The sequence below is a fragment of the Hyla sarda genome, chromosome 11, assembly GCF_029499605.1.
Source record: "Hyla sarda isolate aHylSar1 chromosome 11, aHylSar1.hap1, whole genome shotgun sequence".
In the NCBI taxonomy this organism is placed as follows: Eukaryota; Metazoa; Chordata; class Amphibia; order Anura; family Hylidae; genus Hyla; species Hyla sarda.
This window is the reverse complement of record NC_079199.1, coordinates 94,535,617-94,557,241: the sequence shown is the minus strand read 5'-3', so window position 1 is coordinate 94,557,241 and position 21,625 is coordinate 94,535,617. Positions and strand designations below refer to the sequence as shown.

The following is a 21,625-nucleotide window of genomic DNA, read 5'->3' as shown; positions in this document are numbered from 1 at the left end:
TACCCCCGGACCCTCCATTACTATACAGTCTGCAGTATATACCCCGGACCCTCCATTACTATACAGTCTGCAGTATATACCCCCGGACCCTCCATTACTATACAGTCTGCAGTATATCCCCCGGACCCTCCATTACTATACAGTCTGCAGTATATCCCCCGGACCCTCCATTACTATACAGTCTGCAGTATATACCCCCGGACCCTCCATTACTATACAGTCTGCAGTATATACCCCGGACCCTCCATTACTATACAGTCTGCAGTATATCCCCCGGACCCTCCATTACTATACAGTCTGCAGTATATACCCCCGGACCCTCCATTACTATATAGTCTGCAGTATATACCCCCGGACCCTCCATTACTATACAGTCTGCAGTATATCCCCCGGACCCTCCATTACTATACAGTCTGCAGTATATACCCCAGACCCTCCATTACTATACAGTCTGCAGTATATACCCCGGACCCTCGATTACTATACAGTCTGCAGTATATCCCCCGGACCCTCCATTACTATACAGTCTGCAGTATATCCCCCGGACCCTCCATTACTATACAGTCTGCAGTATATCCCCCAGACCCTCCATTACTATACAGTCTGCAGTATATACCCCGGACCCTCCATTACTATACAGTCTGCAGTATATCCCCCGGACCCTCCATTACTATACAGTCTGCAGTATATACCCCGGACCCTCCATTACTATACAGTCTGCAGTATATACCCCGGACCCTCGATTACTATACAGTCTGCAGTATATACCCCCGGACCCTCCGTTACTATACAGTCTGCAGTATATCCCCCGGACCCTCCATTACTATACAGTCTGCAGTATATCCCCCAGACCCTCCATTACTATACAGTCTGCAGTATATACCCTGGACCCTCCATTACTATACAGTCTGCAGTATATCCCCCGGACCCTCCATTACTATACAGTCTGCAGTATATCCCCCGGACCCTCCATTACTATACAGTCTGCAGTATATCCCCCGGACCCTCCATTACTATACAGTCTGCAGTATATACCCTGGACCCTCCATTACTATACAGTCTGCAGTATATACCCTGGACCCTCCATTACTATACAGTCTGCAGTATACACCCCGGACCCTCCATTACTTTACAGTCTGCAGTATATACCCCCCGGACCCTCCATTACTATACAGTCTGCAGTATATACCCCGGACCCTCCATTACTATACAGTCTGCAGTATATACCCGGACCCTCCATTACTATACAGTCTGCAGTATATACCCCGGACCCTCCATTATTATACAGTCTGCAGTATATCCCCCGGACCCTGCATTACTATACAGTCTGCAGTATATCCCCCAGACCCTCCATTACTATACAGTCTGCAGTATATCCCCCGGACCCTCCATTACTATACAGTCTGCAGTATATACCCCCGGACCCTCCATTACTATACAGTCTGCAGTATATACCCCGGACCCTCCATTACTATACAGTCTGCAGTATATCCCCCGGACCCTGCATTACTATACAGTCTGCAGTATATACCCCCCGGACCCTCCATTACTATACAGTCTGCAGTATATCCCCCGGACCCTCCATTACTATACAGTCTGCAGTATATACCCCCGGACCCTCCATTACTATACAGTCTGCAGTATATACCCCGGACCCTCCATTACTATACAGTCTGCAGTATATCCCCCGGACCCTCCATTACTATACAGTCTGCAGTATATCCCCCGGACCCTCCATTACTATACAGTCTGCAGTATATACCCCGGACCCTCCATTACTATACAGTCTGCAGTATATACCCCCGGACCCTCCGTTACTATACAGTCTGCAGTATATCCCCCGGACCCTCCATTACTATACAGTCTGCAGTATATCCCCCAGACCCTCCATTACTATACAGTCTGCAGTATATACCCTGGACCCTCCATTACTATACAGTCTGCAGTATATCCCCCGGACCCTCCATTACTATACAGTCTGCAGTATATCCCCCGGACCCTCCATTACTATACAGTCTGCAGTATATACCCCCGGACCCTCCATTACTATACAGTCTGCAGTATATACCCTGGACCCTCCATTACTATACAGTCTGCAGTATATACCCTGGACCCTCCATTACTATACAGTCTGCAGTATACACCCCGGACCCTCCATTACTTTACAGTCTGCAGTATATACCCCCCGGACCCTCCATTACTATACAGTCTGCAGTATATACCCCGGACCCTCCATTACTATACAGTCTGCAGTATATACCCGGACCCTCCATTACTATACAGTCTGCAGTATATACCCCGGACCCTCCATTATTATACAGTCTGCAGTATATCCCCCGGACCCTGCATTACTATACAGTCTGCAGTATACCCCCGGACCCTCCATTACTATACAGTCTGCAGTATATACCCCGGACCCTTCATTACTATACAGTCTGCAGTATATACCCCCCGGACCCTCCATTACTATACAGTCTGCAGTATATACCCCGGACCCTCCATTACTATACAGTCTGCAGTATATACCCCGGACCCTCCATTACTATACAGTCTGCAGTATATCCCCCCGGACCCTCCATTACTATACAGTCTGCAGTATATACCCCCCGGACCCTCCATTACTATACAGTCTGCAGTATATACCCTGGACCCTCCATTACTATACAGTCTGCAGTATATCCCCCGGACCCTCCATTACTATACAGTCTGCAGTATATACCCCCGGACCCTCCATTACTATACAGTCTGCAGTATATACCCCGGACCCTCCATTACTATACAGTCTGCAGTATATACCCCCGGACCCTCCATTACTATACAGTCTGCAGTATACACCCCGGACCCTCCATTACTATACAGTCTGCAGTATATACCCCCTGGACCCTCCATTACTATACAGTCTGCAGTATATACCCCCGGACCCTCCAGTACTATACAGTCTGCAGTATATACCCCGGATCCTCAGATACTGTCCTATTTATGCACATTGAAGATTCCTGTACCTGCAGCATAAGGAGACATATAGTACCAATTCTGGACCTGCATGATGTTTAATCCAAACAGGTTACTTACCCAATTACAGGATGCTTAAATCCTAGTTTTTTGGTGGACTCCTCAATTTCTTTTTCCAGCCAAGGTTGCGGCCTGATCAAATACTTGACAAACTGTGAGACCCACCACACGGCTGGGTCTCCATGTAAACGGATTAAGCGGTCCACAAGATCCTCAGGCACTCCAAGCGGCAGATAGGGAGGTCTCGGGTGAAGGCTGTCAACGATTGGCAGCTCCACAACTTGGACGTCTTTGTCATTTGCTTCGCCTGCAACAAGGAAACATGAATGTAAATGGTACAGAACAGAATAAATAGTCCGTAAACAGCTCAGCATTCGCTGAATATTGTCTATATCATAAACATAGGAGGGAAAAGCAAATATACACAGAACACAATATAAAGGAACCAATGAAATACATTACACTCACATGGAGCTCAAAGCTTATCCACTTTATAATGGAGGAACCTTTGTTTTCCAGCTACTGATAAAGCTAGGCTTGGTCTACAGAAAAGGTCTCCAAACTGTGGACTACCAGATTCTGCAAGACTACAACTCCCAGCATGCTGTTTGCCCCAGAGGAAGTTGTGTAGTTATTTCCCGTCTGACCACAGTGCTCTCTGCTGCCACCTCTGTCCATGTCAGGAACTGTCCACACATGAGCAAATCCCATAGAAAACCTCCCCTGTTTTAAACAGTTCCTGACATGGACCTCATGACTGTCTAGTGGATTTATGTATGGATGGACATACCACAAACTACCTCCATCCTACTTTATGTTACAGACACTTCATTTCTGATTTGTTTTCTTCCACTGAATCCATTTTACCTGGTGATAGTCGCCTTTGGTGACAATATTAAAAAAGAATGGAATACAAACAGAATGTGGCATGAGCTCAGTAAGAACAGGTAAATGTTTCTGTGTTCACACCATATGATGTGTATTTACTCATTTTCCTGGATTTTCCGTGTTCCTGAGCTTAGTACAAAGCAGCCGTTTTAGGGTTATGTCCACACACAGGAATCTGAAATAACTGTGCCCTTCAATTTTCTAGGAGGGACTCCTAAATGGGGTTCGTCTGAGGAAAGAATCTTTTAAATATATTTGTCTGGGAGCCAATAAAAAAAAAAAAAAAGCCATACTTACCCTCCCTCGATCCCCTGGAGCTGCCTTCGGTTCCCGCTGCTTTCCAGTGACACGTCGTCCACAGAAGAACCGCCAGCCTAACCAGTCACTGACTAAAATGGGATCCCGCTGTGGCTAGAGACTGGCTGAGTGGGCAGTTTCATGGGGGGGGGGAACAAGGTGTCACAGGATCCAGCGGTGACAAGCAGGGACTGGACAGCAGCTGCAGGGGATTAGAAGCTTCTTTTTATGTTAACGCACCTCGTCCCCAGACAATCCCTTTACAATTTACTTATATGAGCCCGCAAATCCACAGTCTGAGCAGCAGCTGCAATGACCACCCTCTGAACCTGGAAATAAGTCTCTGGGCATGTGCCATGTATCTCTAAGAGAGGCCAAGTATAACATTAAAGGGGTACTCCACTGGCCAGCGTTCGGATCTAAATGTTCCAAACACTGTTTTCGCGCTGCTGGGGATCGACCACGCCCCCTCAATGTAAGTCTATGGGAGGGGGCGTCACGCCCCCTCCCATAGACTTGCATTGAGAGGGCATGGCCATGACATCACGGGGGCGTGGCCGACCCAAGCAGCACAAAAACATCATTCGGAATATTAGGAACCGAACGCTGGCCAGTGGAGTACCCCTTTAAGATCAGGCTGTGAACCTTCCATATGGGTAAGAGAGTGACCTTTGTAACCTTAACAGCGTTACAAAAATGAAATACTAATGTCTGCTACATAACCTATTTTTTGCCGTATAAGACGCACTTTTTCTTCCCCAAAACTGCGGGGGAAAAGTTGGTGCGTCTTATACGGCGAATACACACCTATCGGGTCGGTCCCTGTGGCCATCAACGGCCGGACCCACCGCTAATACAGGACATCACCGATCACGGTAATGCCCTGTATTAACCCTTCAGAAACGGCGATCAAAGCTGACCGCCGCGTCTGAAGGGAAAGTGACAGTAACCCGGCTGCTCAGTCGGGCTGTTCGAGACCGCCGCGGTGAAATCGCAGCATCCCGAACAGCTCACAGGACACCGGGAGGGACCTTACCTGCCTCCTCAGTGTCTGCTCCGGGCCGGGATCCCCTGCATGGCCGGCGCTTTCCTTAGACGTCATCACGTCGTAGCGCACGCCGTCTCGTCATCCAATAGGAGCAGCGTGCGTAGCGACGTGATGACGGCGACTGATAGCGTGGATCCCGGGGAAGAAGACGTCCGGAGCGTCGGGGACGCAGCGACAGCGATGGAGCGACATCCAGGGCAGCGGTGACGGGTCCGGAGCGGCGGGGACTCGTGAGTATTACCTCCTATACAGTGGTCTTCAACCTGCGGACCTCCAGATGTTGCAAAACTACAACTCCCAGCATGCCCGGACAGCCGTTGGCTGTCCGGGCATGCTGGGAGTTGTAGTTTTGCAACATCTGGAGGTCCGCAGGTTGAAGACCACTGGTGGGTTCAGAATCTTTTTTTTCTAGATTTTGCACCTTTAAAATTGGGTGCGTCTTATATGCCGGTGCGTCCTATAGGGCGAAAAATACGGTACTTACCATAACATTGTCCTGCTATTCTGCTTGGTACCTCACCGATGTCTATTAACGGTCTGACGTGATCCGTAGTCACCACAACACATCAATGTATAGGAATGTAGGAAAGTATTGATAAGGTGTTTGTTTAGGCCCACACATAAAAAAACAAAAAACTGTTCCATGGATAGTAATATGTTTAAAACGCATATTAAAATGCTCATAGTGGTATCTTAAAAAACAGCCAAAAATGGGCGCTATATGTGCAAAGTTGGCCATAGACTTTAAAGTAATGTTGGCTAAACCCAATTTCAGTGCATTCAGTAGACCATCTAATCATGTCCCGATTCTCTTCTGAGAGCAGACTGCTCTATGATTAAGGACTACTAAGGCCGAAACATGTCAGGCATTTTCTGTACTGGATGTATATATTTTAGGATGAAGCAATATAGATGATGTGCTTTTAATGTGATACCGATGCCTGATCTCCACCTGTTTCTTCCCTTACGGAGCGGCTCCCCCCCCCCCCCATCTATGCATCTCACAGGTGTGCTGCCTTTCTACAGCCTGTGTGTGCTTACATAGAAACATAGAATGTGTCGGAAGATAAGAACCATTTGGCCCATCTAGTCTGCCCAATAATCTAAATACTATGAATAGTCCCTGTCCCTATCTTATATGAAGGATAGCCTTATGCCTATCCCATGCATGTTTAAACTCCTTCACTGTATTTGCAGCGACCACTTCTGCAGGAAGGCTATTCCATGCGTCCACTACTCTCTCAGTGAAGTAATACTTCCTGATATTACTGCAGAAACCTTTCCCCTCTAATTTAAAACGATGTCCTCTTGTGGTAGTTTTTCTTCTTTTAAATCTTCTCTCCTCCTTTACCGTGTTGATTCCCTTTATGTATTTAAAAGTCTCTATCATATCCCCTCTGTCTCTTCTTTCTTCTATACATGTTAAAGGGGTACTCTGCTGCTCAGCGTTTGGAACAAACTGTTCCGAACGCTGGAGCCGGCGCTGGGAGTTTGTGACGTCTTAGCCCCAACCCCCTCATGACATTACATCCCGCCCCCTCAATGCAAGTCTATGGGAGGGGGCGTGATGGCTGTCATGCCCCCTCCCATAGACTTGCATTGAGGGGGCGGGGCTTGACATCATGAGGGGCGGGGCTATGACGTCACAAGCTCCCTGCGTCGGCTCCAGCGTTCGGAACAGTTTGTTCCAAACGCTGAGCAGCAGAGTACCCCTTTAAGGTCCTTTAACCTTTCCTGGTAAGTTTTATCCTGCAGTCCATGTACTAGTTTAGTATCTTCTCTGAACTCTCTCTAGAGTATCTATATCCTTCTGGAGATACGGCCTCCAGTACTGCGCACAATACTCCAAGTGAGGCCTCACCAGTGTTCTGTACAGCAGCATGAGCACTTCTCTCTCTACTGTTTATACCTCTCCTTATACAGCCATGATCCCCTCCCTCTATACTGCTAATACCTCTCCCTATACACCCATGAGCACTTCTCTCTCTACTGCTTATACCTCTCCTTATACAGCCATGATCCCCTCCCTCTATACTGCTAATACCTCTCCCTATACACCCATGAGCACTTCTCTCTCTACTGCTTATACCTCTCCTTATACAGCCATGATCCCCTCCCTCTATACTGCTAATACCTCTCCCTATACACCCATGAGCACTTCTCTCTCTAATGCTAATACCTCTCCCTATACACCCATGAGCACTTCTCTCTCTACTGCTAATACCTCTCCCTATACACCCATGGGCACTTTTCTCTCTACTGCTAATACCGCTCCCTATACATCCATGAGCACTTCTCTCTCTACTGCTGATACCTCTCCCTACACATCCATGAGCACTTTCCTCTCTACTGCTTATACCTCTCCCTATACTTCTGTGGCTGCAATACTATTGTACTAATACTAATGTATTGCACCATACTGTCACACTGCTGACCTCCTACACTACAGGCTCACAGTGCTGCAGGGGAAATGGAAAATTGCCAACATGATCGGCTTATCATTGAGAAAGCCAAACCAAACAAGCCCTTTAAGGTAATGACACAAAATTCTTTATGTTCACTTCTGGTATACTAGAGAACGTGATCCGTGTTCAGGTACCAGTAAGGACAGGGCACTTCAATAATAAGCACAAGGCATTACGACATGATGAGAGCTTTCAGACTCCCTGATGTAGGAGATCACAGACGCGGCACTCGCCGTCTCATGACAGAATGATGCGCCGCTTTATGTCAGAAGATGGAGTAAATAAAGGACACCTCATTTCCAGTCTATACAGCGTGAAAGCTGGAACATATGTTCCATTAGCAGAGTCCTGCGCTCTTTGTTCTTAATGACAGCTGAAAGCTACAGCCGCTGAGGATTATGGGAAGATTGCTACTTCCGAAAGACTTTCGTCTGTCCCTTGTTGCCTTACACTATGTTTTTACCTACAATGAAGCCTCGAAATCACTGTAATGACCAGGATATGGCATGAACAAAAAGCTGCTGAACATAAGCTTCTACATTATGGTGTACAGGGGAAGGCATATAAGTTATTACCAGGAATGGGTGAATATACAAAAAAAAGAAAATCTAAAGGCACTCTATAGAGTATAGCTAACAAGAAGCATATACAGTTTGAGGGCTCATACAGCCATATTGAAAGGAATTGTAGTAAGGAGACTAGAGTTGAGCCAACTTACAGTAAATTGGCTCGAAGTGAACCTGGTGGTTCGGCCCTTGATTACTTTAGTCTGCGTAAATTAGTTCAGCTTTCCAAGGGCTCCAGTTGCCTGGAAAAGGTGGATACAGTCCTAGGAGACCTAAAACTCTCATCCTGGATTTTTCCAGGCAACCAGAGCCCTTGGAAAGCTGAACTAATTGACGCAGACTAAAGTAATCAAGGGCCGAGCCACGAGGCTTGCTACGAGCCAATTTACTGAAAGTTCGCTCAATTCTAAAGGAGAAGATAGACACTGAACGGTCACTTTATTAGATACACCCACCTAGACCTTTCCTTTATAAACATTAGACCTATTAATCCAAAATGCAGCTTAAAATCAATCAAAAGTCAATCAAAAAATGATCAAGTTTTTCCCATGGATAAGTCCACAGTCAAATAGATAAATCCAGTGATCCAATTGACTGTGGATCGGGCCCGGTCAACCAGGGCCAAGTTATATAAAAAAATAAATAAATACTATCAGAGAGCAGAGAACTGTAATCAAGGAAACACATCCAGTAAAGGGGGATCCTATGGTTATAAACAGCTCAAGCATAACAGGGGTCAAAGGATTTCAGGAACAGATAATGCAGCTAAATACAACACTGGTGTCCAACTAATGTGTCCAAACACACAACTTGCCTTTTCTTGACATGGTTGGGCTACAATAGCAGACGATTCATTTCAGGGCCACTATTCAGGTGCCTAAGGAGAACAGAAAAGCAAGACTCCAGTGGGCGAAGAGCCTAAACATTGTACCTCAGAACAGTGGAGAAACATCATCAGATCAAGTTAACCCAAATGTATGCGGCACCATCCATGCCACCTCCAGTATATGCTTGGTCCTCTGATACCGATGGATGGACGTGTGGACAGTGGGGCATATCTAAGCATTGTGGGCATCCAAGATCATCCCATCGTGGCACCCGTTATCCCTACTGAAGAAGAAGACTGAGCAGGACCCCGCACCATCCACAAGGGCAGAATAGTCATGGAATGGTTCCCGGAACATGGCAGTGTGTTATTCTTGTATCCCTGCCCTTCCCTGTCCCCATATCTTAATCCTATAGAGATTCTCTGGGACAAGGTAGAAGGTGTTCAGGCCAGATCTGTACCTACATCTAATCTGTAGAAACTGTATTAAAGCGGTACTCCGGTGGATTATTTTTTTTTTAAAATCAACTGGTGCCAGAAAGTTAAAGGGTTACTCCGTTCCCCAGCATCCGGAACACTGAGTTCCTGAATGCTGTGTGCGCCCCGTCATGTGACGTCACGTCCTGCCCCCTCAATGCAAGTCTATGGGAGGGGGTGTGATGGCCGTCGCGCCCACTTCCCATAGACTTTCATTGAGGGGGCAGGCCATGATGTCACGAGGGGGCAGGCGTGAACACGGAAGCCTGCACACAGCGTTCAGGAACTCATTGTTACAGACGCTGGGGAGCGGAGTAACCCTTTAAACAGATTTGAAAATTACTTCTAATAAAAAAATCTTTACCCATCCAGTATTTTCTAGCAGCTCAATGCTACAGAGGAAATTCTTTTCTTTTTGAATTTCTTTTTTGTCTTGTCCACAGTGCTCTCTGCTGACACCTGATGCCCGTATCAGGAACTGTCCAGAGCAGGAGAAAATCCCCATAGCAAACCTATGCTGCTCTGGACAGTTCCTGACACGGGCATCAGGTGTCAGCAGAGAGCACTGTGGACAAGACAAAAAAGAAATTCAAAAAGAAAAGAATTTCCTCTGTAGCATACAGCTGCTTAAAAGTACTGGAAGGGTAAAGATTTTTTTAATAGGAGTAATTTTCAAATCTGTTTAAAGGTTTACTCCGCTCCCCAGCGTCCGGAACAATGAGTTCCTGAACGCTGTGTACCAGAACTGGTCCGAATGCAGCAGCCCAAATCATACCCACCCCATATACACACGAGGCTCAGTGACATCACCCCAAGGAAAGTATATCTCTTAGGTGTGACGGAGGGTTCACACCAAGTTGATATACACTACAAGGGAGCACCCCCTGTTTTCTCTTCGGATATAGTCATTGTACCCAGGGCCTCCATATGCTTCTGCACAAACTCCATGAATACAGATATTCCCTGTGTCTAGGGCTAAATAGAAATGTTCTAAGTCTTTAAAACACATTGTTTGTACTAGACTTTGTTACACTCCTTAAAGGGGTATTTCAGTGGGAAACTATATATTTTTTTATTTTTTAAATCAACTGGTGTCAGAAAGTTAAAAAGATTTGTCAATTACTTCTATTTAAAAATATTAATCCTTCCAGTACTTATCAACTGCTGTATACTCCACAGGAAGTTCTCTTCTTTCTGAATTTCCTTTCCGTCTGACCACAGTGCTCTTTGCTGACACCTCTGTCCATGTCAGGAACTGTCCAGAGCAGGAGAGGTTTGCTATGGGGATTTGCTCCTTCTCTGGACAGTTCCTGACATGGACAGAGGTGTCAGCAGAGAGCACTGTGGTCAGACAGAAAGGAAATTCAAAAAGACAAGAACTTCCTGTGGAGCATACAGCAGCTGATAAGTACTGGATGGATTAAGATTTTTAAATTGAAGTAATTTACAAATCTGTTTAACTTTCCGGCACCAGTTGATTAGAAAACAAATGTTTTCCACCGGAGTACTCCTTTAAGAGTTATCCAGAAAAATCTTTTTTTGTTCTTTGTTTTCTTTCTTATAAAGTGTGCGGGACAAGTCATTTTCGGTTTTGGTTTCTGACCAAGCACATCCTATATTTTCGGCTTCATTTCGGTGCATCAGTAGGAGAAATTGCATAGTTCTAGACAGAAACTTAAGTCAGAAAATAAAATAATAAACCTATATAACAACAAAAATCCCATTGCTCTGGCAAGCTGTCATTTGTGTTAAAAAAAGAAATCCCCCCATATCACTTCTTACACCAAATTCTCTAGTCTAATAAAAATTATTCTGTCGGCACATTCTGATATCACTGAGAACTCGCCCGGAAGGGTCACCTTCCTAAGAGCCCCTACCTAGAGAAACACTCTGTCCCCGAGCTGTAGATGACATTGGAACACTCATAAATATCCATTACTACAACAGGCAGCGCTAGAGGGGCACATCCCGCTACCACCACTACTACATCCTATAGGACTAAGAAGGAATTCAGTGATAACTACAAGTAGGACTGATCATCACAATATATATATATATATATATATATACAGTGATCCCTCAACTTACAATGGCCTCAACATACAATAGTTTCAACATACAATGGTCTTTTCTGGATCATCATAAGTTGAAACCTGACTCAACATACAATGTACAGACAGTCCAGATCTGTGAAACGTGTCAATGGCTGGAAGAACCGACCAATCAGAAAGGGCATTCACTGGTAAAACCCCTGTATTACTGAAGTGTATGCACTGACTGGTGTCTGGTAGTGCCCCCTACAGTACAGGGAGGTATTACATGTTCTGTACTCTTTACCTGTATTACTGAAGTGTATGCACTGACTGATGTCTGGTAGCGCCCCCTACAGTACAGGGAGGTATTACATGTTCTGTACTCTTTACCTGTATTACTGAATTGCATGCACTGACTGGTGTCTGGTAGCGCCTCCTACAGTACAGGGAGGTATTACATGTTCTGTACTCTTTACCTGTACCAGGGTTACCTGCTCCTTTGGACACCAGGTGAGGGCGACTCCATTACTTTTTTAGGACATTGTGTGTTCTGTACAGGACCCCGAAGAAGCTCCTGCCCTCTACATAGACCAGTGTTTCCCAAGCAGGGTGCCCCCAGCTGTTGCAGAACTACAACTCCCAGCATGCCCGGACAGCCTTTGGCTGTCCGGGCATGCTGGGAGTTGTAGTTTTGCAACAGCTGGAGGCTCCTTGCTTGGGAAACACTGACCTAGACAGTGATTACAGCTCCCAGCAGATCTTTATTACTTTTATATGTAAGGATTTGCTTTATCTATATTAGTTATCTACTTATTTTTCTTTAATCCTCCCTTTTTTTCTATTTTTGGATGACATTTTGGGCCTTTAGAACCAATTACCAGGTTTCCATAGAGTTCTGGTCTCAACATACAATGGTTTCAACATACAATGGTCGTCCCAAAACCAATTAATATTGTAACTTGAGGGACCACTGTATATACTTATCCATAGAATAAATTTGGATAACAGCACTCACCAGTACGTGTGGGTTAAGATCTTCATATCGTTATTAGGAAATCCTTAAATTGTACTCGGCTGGAAAACTTTTTTTTTTTTTTTTTTCATGAACTGGTGCCAGAAAGTTAAACAGATTTGTAAATGACTTCTATTTAAAAATCTTTATCCTTTCAGTACTTATTAGATGCTGTATGCTACAGAGGAAATCCTTTTCTTTTTTAATTTCTTTTTTATCTAGTCCACAGTGCTCTCTGCTGACACCTCTGTCCGTGTCAGGAACTGTCCAGAGCAGCATAGGTTTGCTATGGGGATTTTCTCGTGCTCTGGACAGTTCCTGATACGGGCATCAGGTGTCAGCAGAGAGCACTGTGGACAAGACAAAAAAGAAATTCAAAAAGAAAAGAATTTCCTATGTAGCATACAGCTGCTAAAAAGGACTGGAAGGGTAAAATTTTTTAATAGAAGTAATTTACAAATTCGTTTAACCTTCTGGAACCAGTTGATTAAAAAAAAAAAAATGTTTGCCACCGGAGTACCCCTTTAAAATATTATACAAAGAGAAACGATAAGATGGCACTCACTTGTTCACAGCAGCAGTAGCTTTATTAAAACAGTCAGGTCAACAATACAGACAATGGCCAACGGGCCGTTTCACACTACCTTCAGCGCTTCTTCATGACCTCTCAGGAAGCACTGAAGATAGCGCGTAACAGCCCATTGGCCACTGTCTTTATTGTTCATCTTATCGTTTCTCTACGTGGAATATTTTGGATGTGAGCATCACGGATTGAGCACCACGAGACACACAGTATGGCTGTGTATTTTAGGTGAGCTGGCTAAGGACGTTTATACTCCTGACTTAGTATGCAGCAGTGCAATCTTGTCTTATATCTTATGGACTGCCTTAAAATATAACGATAGCCATCAGCTGACTGCAGGACAGAAATGAAGCGGTAAAGATAGCGGCAGTTACTTCATGCGTGTCCATCAGTGGACGGCAGGACGGAAATGAAGCGTAAGGATAGCGGAAGTTACTTTGCGCGTGTCCATCAGTGGACAGCAGGACGGAAATTAAGCGTAAGGATAGCGGCAGCTACTTCGCGCGTGTCCATCAGTGGACGGCAGGACAGAAATGAAACGGTGAGGATAGCGGCAGTTACTTCATGTGTGTCCATCAGTGGATGGCAGGACAGAAATGAAGCGGTGAGGATAGCGGAAGTTACTTCATGCGTGTCCATCAGTGGACGGCAGGACAGAAATGAAGCGGTGAGGATAGCGGCAGTTACTTCATGTGTGTCCATCAGTGGACGGCAGGACAGAAATGAAGCGGTAAGGATAGCGGCAGTTACTTCATGCGTGTCCATCAGTGGATGGCAGGACAGAAATGAAGCGGTGGGGATAGCGGAAGTTACTTCGCGCGTGTTCATCAATGGACTGCAGGACAGAAATGAAGCGGTGAGGATAGCGGAAGTTACTTTGCGCGTATCCATCAGTGGACAGCAGGACGGAAATGAAGCGTAAGGATAGCGGCAGCTACTTCGCGAGTGTCCATCAGTGGACGGCAGGACAGAAATGAAGCAGTGAGGATAGCGGTAGTTACTTCATGTGTGTCCATCAGTGGACAGCAGGACGGAAATGAAGCGTAAGGATAGCGGCAGCTACTTCGCGTGTCCATCAGTGGTCGGCAGAACAGAAATGAAGCGGTGAGGATAGCGGCAGCTACTTCGCGCGTGTCCACGCGCGAAGTAGCTGCCGCTATCCTCACCGCTTCATTTCTGTCCTGCTGTCCACTGATGGATATCGTAATATTTTAAGGATTTCCAAATAAAGATTTTATACCACATGTATGAGCGAGTGCCGCTTTCTAAATGTCTTCAATGGATATTTAACGTGGTTTGGGGATTTGTATGTTCCACCATTCACTCTTGTGAAGGCAGAGCACCTCCATATTAATCTAGGCACCTGCTGGGATCTGTAGTACATACTAGCCTAATCACCAGTTAGACAGGTAGTAGCCGGCTTCTCCCCTACCTTCTAAATAAGACTTTATTATATACTGACAATGTGCAGGTACCATACGTGGGATGTTCTATCCAACATTTCGCAATTGATTGAAACTAACGTAGGTCCAGATGCCATAAAAACTCCTTACGGCATACTATACCGCATACTGCACATCCAGACACAATGAAGCATTGACCGCCTACAGCATCACAAACATTGATTGTATTAATGGAAGCTATCCCCAAAGGGTTCAACCATCGCTGAAGAAACGTACGAGATCTATACATGTAATACCTTGCTTCTTTACCGCCTCATGACCTTGTGCCGGTTCTATGTTCACGTTACAGCTTTCCCCTTATTATACAGTCCTGATGGATTTCATCACAGCAGTCTTTGATACAGTCCTAGATCCATCCTTTAAATGGGCATTGTCAGATTTATATGTTGTACATCTTGGAAAACCTACATTGATCTTTTTAATTTACTTTATAAAAAATATAATCTCCTATTTACAGAAATCATGGCTTGTAAAAAAAGACCACTAGGGGTCTCCATACCATCCAGAACATAATCCTGTCCACCTGCAGCCTCATCTTTGTCCCAGCTGAAGACAAAGAGGCTGGGACAAAGTCCAGGAAGTAAGGGAGGAACTAGTGCTCACTCCTGTCCTATCAGATTCCTGTCTAAAAACGGGGTTACAGAGCAGCCTGCAGTAACTAGATGAAGAGACCCAGCACAGCAGACTCAGAAAGGAAGTGAATGCATGGTGAGTGAGGGCGAGCTCATAGCTTGCCACGGACAAGCCCCTTCCTGTGCAGTGGATGTCAGAATGAGTGAGCAGCTTAATAGAGGGATTTGTGAGCCAAATACAGAAACTAGATCCAAAAAACAAAAACAAAAAACATATAGAAGCATTCTTTTTTATGTGATACGATAGGTACGCTTTCATTTTAGCTGGGAGACATCTAGTGCATTAATAATAATATTTCATAAAATTCCACAATAAAGCACCTGGTTGGTCAAAAGTTTTCCATCATCAAACACCCATCTATTCCCTTATTATTCTACTAAAAAGAAAACAGTAGTCGACTTTAGACAATGGCAGGCGGCTCGAGTGGAATCAAACTTTCGGTAGTAAATTAACTCAAGACTTGATTTGTACCAAGTTAATATCCGCCGTCCTAAATCTCACATGACACCAAACAAGACAAATGTCTTCTGTGACCTGTTTAGCTACAAGCAGGGTAAACTGTGTCATATAACAGACGCAATGGCTGCTGCATTATGTTAAGAAAGTACATAGAAAACTAGGACGTGTCCCAAACCAGTAACTGATAGCTAAAACAAACACATCAGAATAGCCGCGAGTTGAAGCCATTTATTTGCTCATTCAATCCGAGGCAATGAATCTGACTGCGAAACAAAGAGACTCATAGTACAAAACGAATGTTATGCTCCCTGTGACTCTAATACGCTATTCAACCGCAGAACAAAGACTGGCAAGAGAAAATACACAAAATAATCACGCCGAACAAAAACAGCCCGACATGATGCCAACAGGTAGGGGAAAAAAAACACCAATCTGTTATTGTGAGTCAATCACCCGAGCACCCTGTTATTAGCGGGAAAAAGAAAAATAATACACTATAAAGAAAAGCCTGACCCTCTATATGACGATCATTAGAACTCATTCTATGGGCAAATTGTGACGCATTTCTTATAAAAACTTAAACTGTAGGTTATTTATATGTCTGAAACCATTAATTTACTGCTCGGATGGATATACTGTAAAATAAAGGAAAAGGGACATTACAGACTCGTGTCTGTGGTTATAGACTATACATATAGTCCCTTTCATCTATATCTCTTTTACTTTGTGTAGATTAAGAGGGAACCTGTCATCACTTTCATGCTACCCGATTTACAAGTCATTGGGGCGGTCCCCTGTGGCTTCCATCAAGGCTGTTGCGGTGGGAAAAAGATGTCATGGACCGCCCAAATGACTTTTGGTTCATACAGCATTGAAGTGATTACGGGATGCCTTTAAAGGGGTGCTCCGCCCCTAGACATCTTATCCCCTATCCAAAGGATAGGGAATAAGATGTCTGATCGCGGCGGTCCCACAGCTGGGACCCCCGTGATCCCTGTGCAGCACCCCACATTCGTTTAGAGTGCTGGGTGCGGGCAGCAGGGGTTGTGACGTCATGGCCATGCCCCCTCGTGACATCATGTCACACCCCCTCAATGCAAGACTATGGGAGGGGGTGTATTGAGGGGGCGCGGTGTGACATCACAAGGGGGGGGGGGGGCATGGGTCGTGACGTCACAACCACCGCCGCTCACTCCAAGCATTACCTTTAAATGGGTACTCCGCTGCTCAGCATTTGGAACAAACTGTTCCAAACACTGGAACCGGGAGCTTGTGACATCATAGCCCCGCTCCCTCATGACATCACGCCCCGCCCCCTTAATGCAAGTCTATGGGAGGGGGCATGACGGCTGTCACGCCCTCTCCCATAGACTTGCATTGAGGGGGCAGAGTGTGACGTCATGAGGGGGTGGGGCTATGACGTCACAAGCTCCCGGCACCGGCTCCAGCGTTGAGAACAGTTTGTTCCAAAATGCTGAGCAGCTGAGTACCCCTTTAAGAAGAAAAAAGAGGCCAGACGGGATGTAGTAGCTTATGGCTGGTGGATCAGACTACACAGGCTTTGTTTGTAGTCTGTAACCATGGAGACACACAGATCTGCAAAAGACCTGCAGAATGCCATTTACTTTCACTATCGACCATTTGCAAAGTTGCTTCACTTCTTATTTTATGCATTTAAAAATCTAGAAAAAGGTAACAAAAGAATACATACTCTTCAAAGTACACAAATCACCCGAAAACTACCTATCGTTTAAGTAGAATTTTCTATTCAATATATAAAAAAAGCTTTCATATTTCTTTGGTCTACAAAAAATCCTTCCAATAGGTTGGCCCTTCTTGTTTTGAAGAGCTCACTTTTTTAGCTTGTGTTGGGTACCCTAGGGGCAGCGTCAGCAGAGTCAGGCAAATAACACAGAATCAGCTCAACGCATCCCTGCATAGGTCACAGAGCAAGCTCACTACATTCCCCCACTTTAGTCAATTATTGTTTTTTTTGTCCAATTTTTAGGGAGAATCCTAAAACATTCAGCAGACACAGATTCGAGTACGGACATGGCATCATTGGGGGAAAAAGTAGTTTCTAAGCAACCTGTACTAATCCTGCAGGTAGGGCTCTGTTCACACCTCAATTGGAGATTCCATCATATTTTACAGGAACAACTACAAAACATGTTGCGATATTCTTCCCATCACAACAACAGAATCTGATAGATCCCCCCCAAAAAATTGTGGTTTCCTAATAGATCCAGCACTCTATCATTTTCATTTTTCCGTATCTATGATGGAACATAAAAACAAACAAAAGAAAAAACACAGAAACTGGATTGACTGCACATGTGTAAACATAGCAAGTTAATATAGGTACTGTATATAAGATAACACCTACGTACTGTATATAAGATATAACACCTACGTTATCTCTCCAGTTATAGCAAAATACAGTTGTATTTAGGTGCCTGTTATTATATGTGTTTTTTTTTTGTGGATAGCATTTTTGTCATTTTGCTGAATCCTCTAGATGCCCTGAATCATCACTAGAAAATATAGAGTTCTTGACATTCCCTGGAGGATTTCTTGTTGTTTGCTTGCACCTAGCTTTCTCTTGGTACTGACTGGTGTCATCTTAAAGGAGATTTAATCACAGAAGAGTATAGTTTTCTATTCCTTTTTACTTAGTAGCCCAGCAGACCTTATGTAAGCATATTATGGTACCAGACCCTCTTTTAGATGCTTACTACCATAATGTATTAAATTCCACTCACTGGAATACTGCCGATGCGGTTATAAGCTCATGGAAAACCTTTTACCGGTACATGTAATTTTAGTATTTCCATTATGTCTCTGACCGCACTAGAGGAAAAGTAAACTAGAACATACTATGGAGGGACCAACATCTGAAGCAGTGCCCTGCCAAAGGAAGCTTGTTTGGTGGCCAGACCCGCCCCCCCCCCCCCCTAAACTTCCTGTTTATACTGGTGCCAAGGATGGAAGGGGCGGATAGATAGAGTTCTCTAGAATCAGAGAGATTCTCAACAGAGATAGGGTAGATGGAGGGAGAAAAAAAATGGGTCCTGGATGAGTGCTGCTATCAATTTTCCACAAAACGACTCTTAGGTCCCCACAGTTGCATTGAGCATCAGTTTGTTTGATCTGTAAAACAATAGACAACGCGTTTCGGGGCTTTCTCGTGCCTTCCTCAGGACCAAAATTAGTTATTTTCTGGGTCCTGCTTTCAACAAAATATGTGCTTCTGTGGTGCGTCAGAGTTGTGCCTATTACATAGCAGAACTTAAGAACGCTAGTCCAGCACAATAGGTGTATTGACGGGTTCCTCCATTGTATGCATTTATATGCTGGGGATCGCCCCTAGCAACAGACTACAAGGGCAGGATCTGCTCCCCCAGTATATATGCACAACTGCATTTGGGGCACCTCCAGCCATTTGAGACCAAGTCTTTGTTGTTGTTTAAATCTTAAACTTGGAGGTGTATAAACTCCCCATTTAATGCGCCTTGATCACTATTAAGGCAGCATTAAGGTTCACCTGTGAGGCCGGCACACATATCAGCCAACTTAGGTGGGGCTTGTAGTCTGTCTCCCTCCTCCCATTGTATGTGTGTACAGTCACACTGGAGGTAACTGGGAGCAGGCTGCGAGTCGGCCTAGTGCTGCTGTAATTGCCCACTGGTGCCTGGTTTTTGCATATCATGCACAGGTAGGTTAATGTTAGGTCCCGTGCCACTTGAGAAACCTTGGCGTTGGTGTTCGGGCTCAGGTATGTCATTCATCTAAGGATATACTGGCTAATGTCTCAATTTTAACATCAGTGTTGAGGGATAGCCAATGTCATTGTATACATCTACCACAGTAGTGCACCCACATTTCTGTATTGTATTATTCTAATTGTTACACATCCACACCGTTTATCTGGTGTAGGATTCTATTGTGGCACTTGTAGTCTGTTGCAGGCATCCTCCATTGTATGCATTTTTATGCTGGGGATCGCCCTTAGCAAAGGACCACAAGGGCAGGATCTGCGACCCCAGTATAAATGCACAACCGCATTTGGGGTTGAGCACCTCCAGCCATTTGAGACCACGTCTTTGTTGTTGTGTCCCCCTTCAAACATTTGAGCTGTAGTGCTCTACAGACTGAATTACATAATGCTGCAGCTCTGCCATTTAAACAAAGCAATTCTTTAGATAAACGTCCTATTCTGCATTTCCATTCTTTTTTAATGAGTATTTTAATGTTTTATATACAATAAACTTCCCATCCTCCATTTTCCATTCTTTTTTAATGAGTGCTTTAAAGTTTTATGTGGAAGTGCACTCGATTTTTTTTTTAGCCCAAAGACCCTAAAACATTTGGTCCTCAATAAATTTTGGCTCCTTTACTTCCTCCAGCTCTAGCAGCTTTAAGCAATAACTCTGTATTCTTAAGATGACAAATAATGGCTTCCCTGACTATTTTATCTCTGAAGAGAACTCTTGAGTATCCAAGTATCTCGCCCTTCTCATCCAGATCCAAGCTTTCACTTCTTGAAGAATCAGACATTGCAGAAGTTTTTGAAGAAGGACTGGGAAGGGATTCCATACAAATACATACTTCAGACTTGACAATTTCTTTAATATTTTCGGATTACAGAAGTAGATTCTTCAGAGGTAACATTCTCAAGTTAGTGGTGGCATAAAGGTTTAGTAGAAGAGCTCGGCAGCTTCTTTTTACATATACCAAACTCTTTGGTTTTGGGTTTCTGTTTGGTCTTTCTAGGGACATCCCTAGGTTCTATAATGTAAAAAAGACAAGGGTATAACTAGACAAATCTCAATTAAAACATAACACTTCTTCCCAAATGGACAATACAAATAGAGAAACATAGCCGCACATCCACCATGTATTTTGATCTACTTGCTTCTCAGCATAATTTCAAAAACTAACAGGTTGTTAGTATACATTTTGATCAAAAAGTACAAGCCCACTCGCCACGTCAAGGCCACCTAGTCAGAGTGGGCCCCCAATCTAACACTGGCCTAGCACCGGGCAGCGACCACTGCCTCCAAGACACCATGCCAACCGGGGGGAACAACCCAGTAGCCAGGCAGCCCCACTGCTGCCCGACCAAGCCCCGGGGCCGCACCACCCCACAGACAAAGCATCAAAGAACCAATGGCCACCACAGAGCACCACACCAGTGTGAACACCTACCATGATCAAAATACAAATGGTGGATGTGTAGATGTTTCTCTATTTTTGTTGTACATTCTGAATGGATAGACAGGAGCCGGGAAAAATCCCACCTGAGACTACTGCGCTAAATTATAGCTGGGGTGTAGATGGTTAACCCACTGACTACTTTCTCTCTCATTCAGCATGATTAGTATGGAAAGAGTAAATTTCCACTGAAGCTGCATTCACCACATTTCTTCATAGCGTGCAGAGGATATCCTTGTTATAGCATGTGTTCCAATTATTTTTGGGTCCTAAGTTCCCTATCCTGGTTTCTAGGAACTCCATGCCACCAGTTCAGGTGCCAGTGATATTTAGTCTATAATTCCCCTGCATGGTAGGAGGGAACCATTGGTACAGCAGCTAGGATGCACATCTCCTTCCCCACACGGTCACTGGGGTGAGGAGGATAATGCTGTATCAACACCCTGGAAAAGAATGGGGATGTGGCCCAAACTTACAGCAACTAATAAAAAAAAGGGCTACGCTAGCTAGGTTACTGCCCCCTGTATGTGAAACTAAGTGGGAAGCCAGCCTGCAATCCAGGAGGAACGCCTATGATTTCCAAGCAAACCAACTTCCATTGACAGGCAACAGGTGTTTCCCACCTTTTAGTAATTTTGGAGGTTCCTGT

At 44.8% G+C, this 21,625-nt stretch overlaps 1 protein-coding gene across 4 annotated transcripts in view; it reads right to left on the bottom strand.

The window, feature by feature from the left end:
• Positions 1-21,625, bottom strand: part of FUT8 (fucosyltransferase 8) — a 201,212-nt gene that overhangs the window by 21,808 nt on the left and 157,779 nt on the right. For all 4 annotated transcript variants that reach the window (XM_056545654.1, XM_056545653.1, XM_056545656.1 and 1 more), the window contains one exon: positions 3,073-3,319. In XM_056545654.1, coding sequence (XP_056401629.1) covers positions 3,073-3,319 — 247 coding nt within the window. The remainder of the gene's footprint in view (positions 1-3,072; positions 3,320-21,625) is intronic.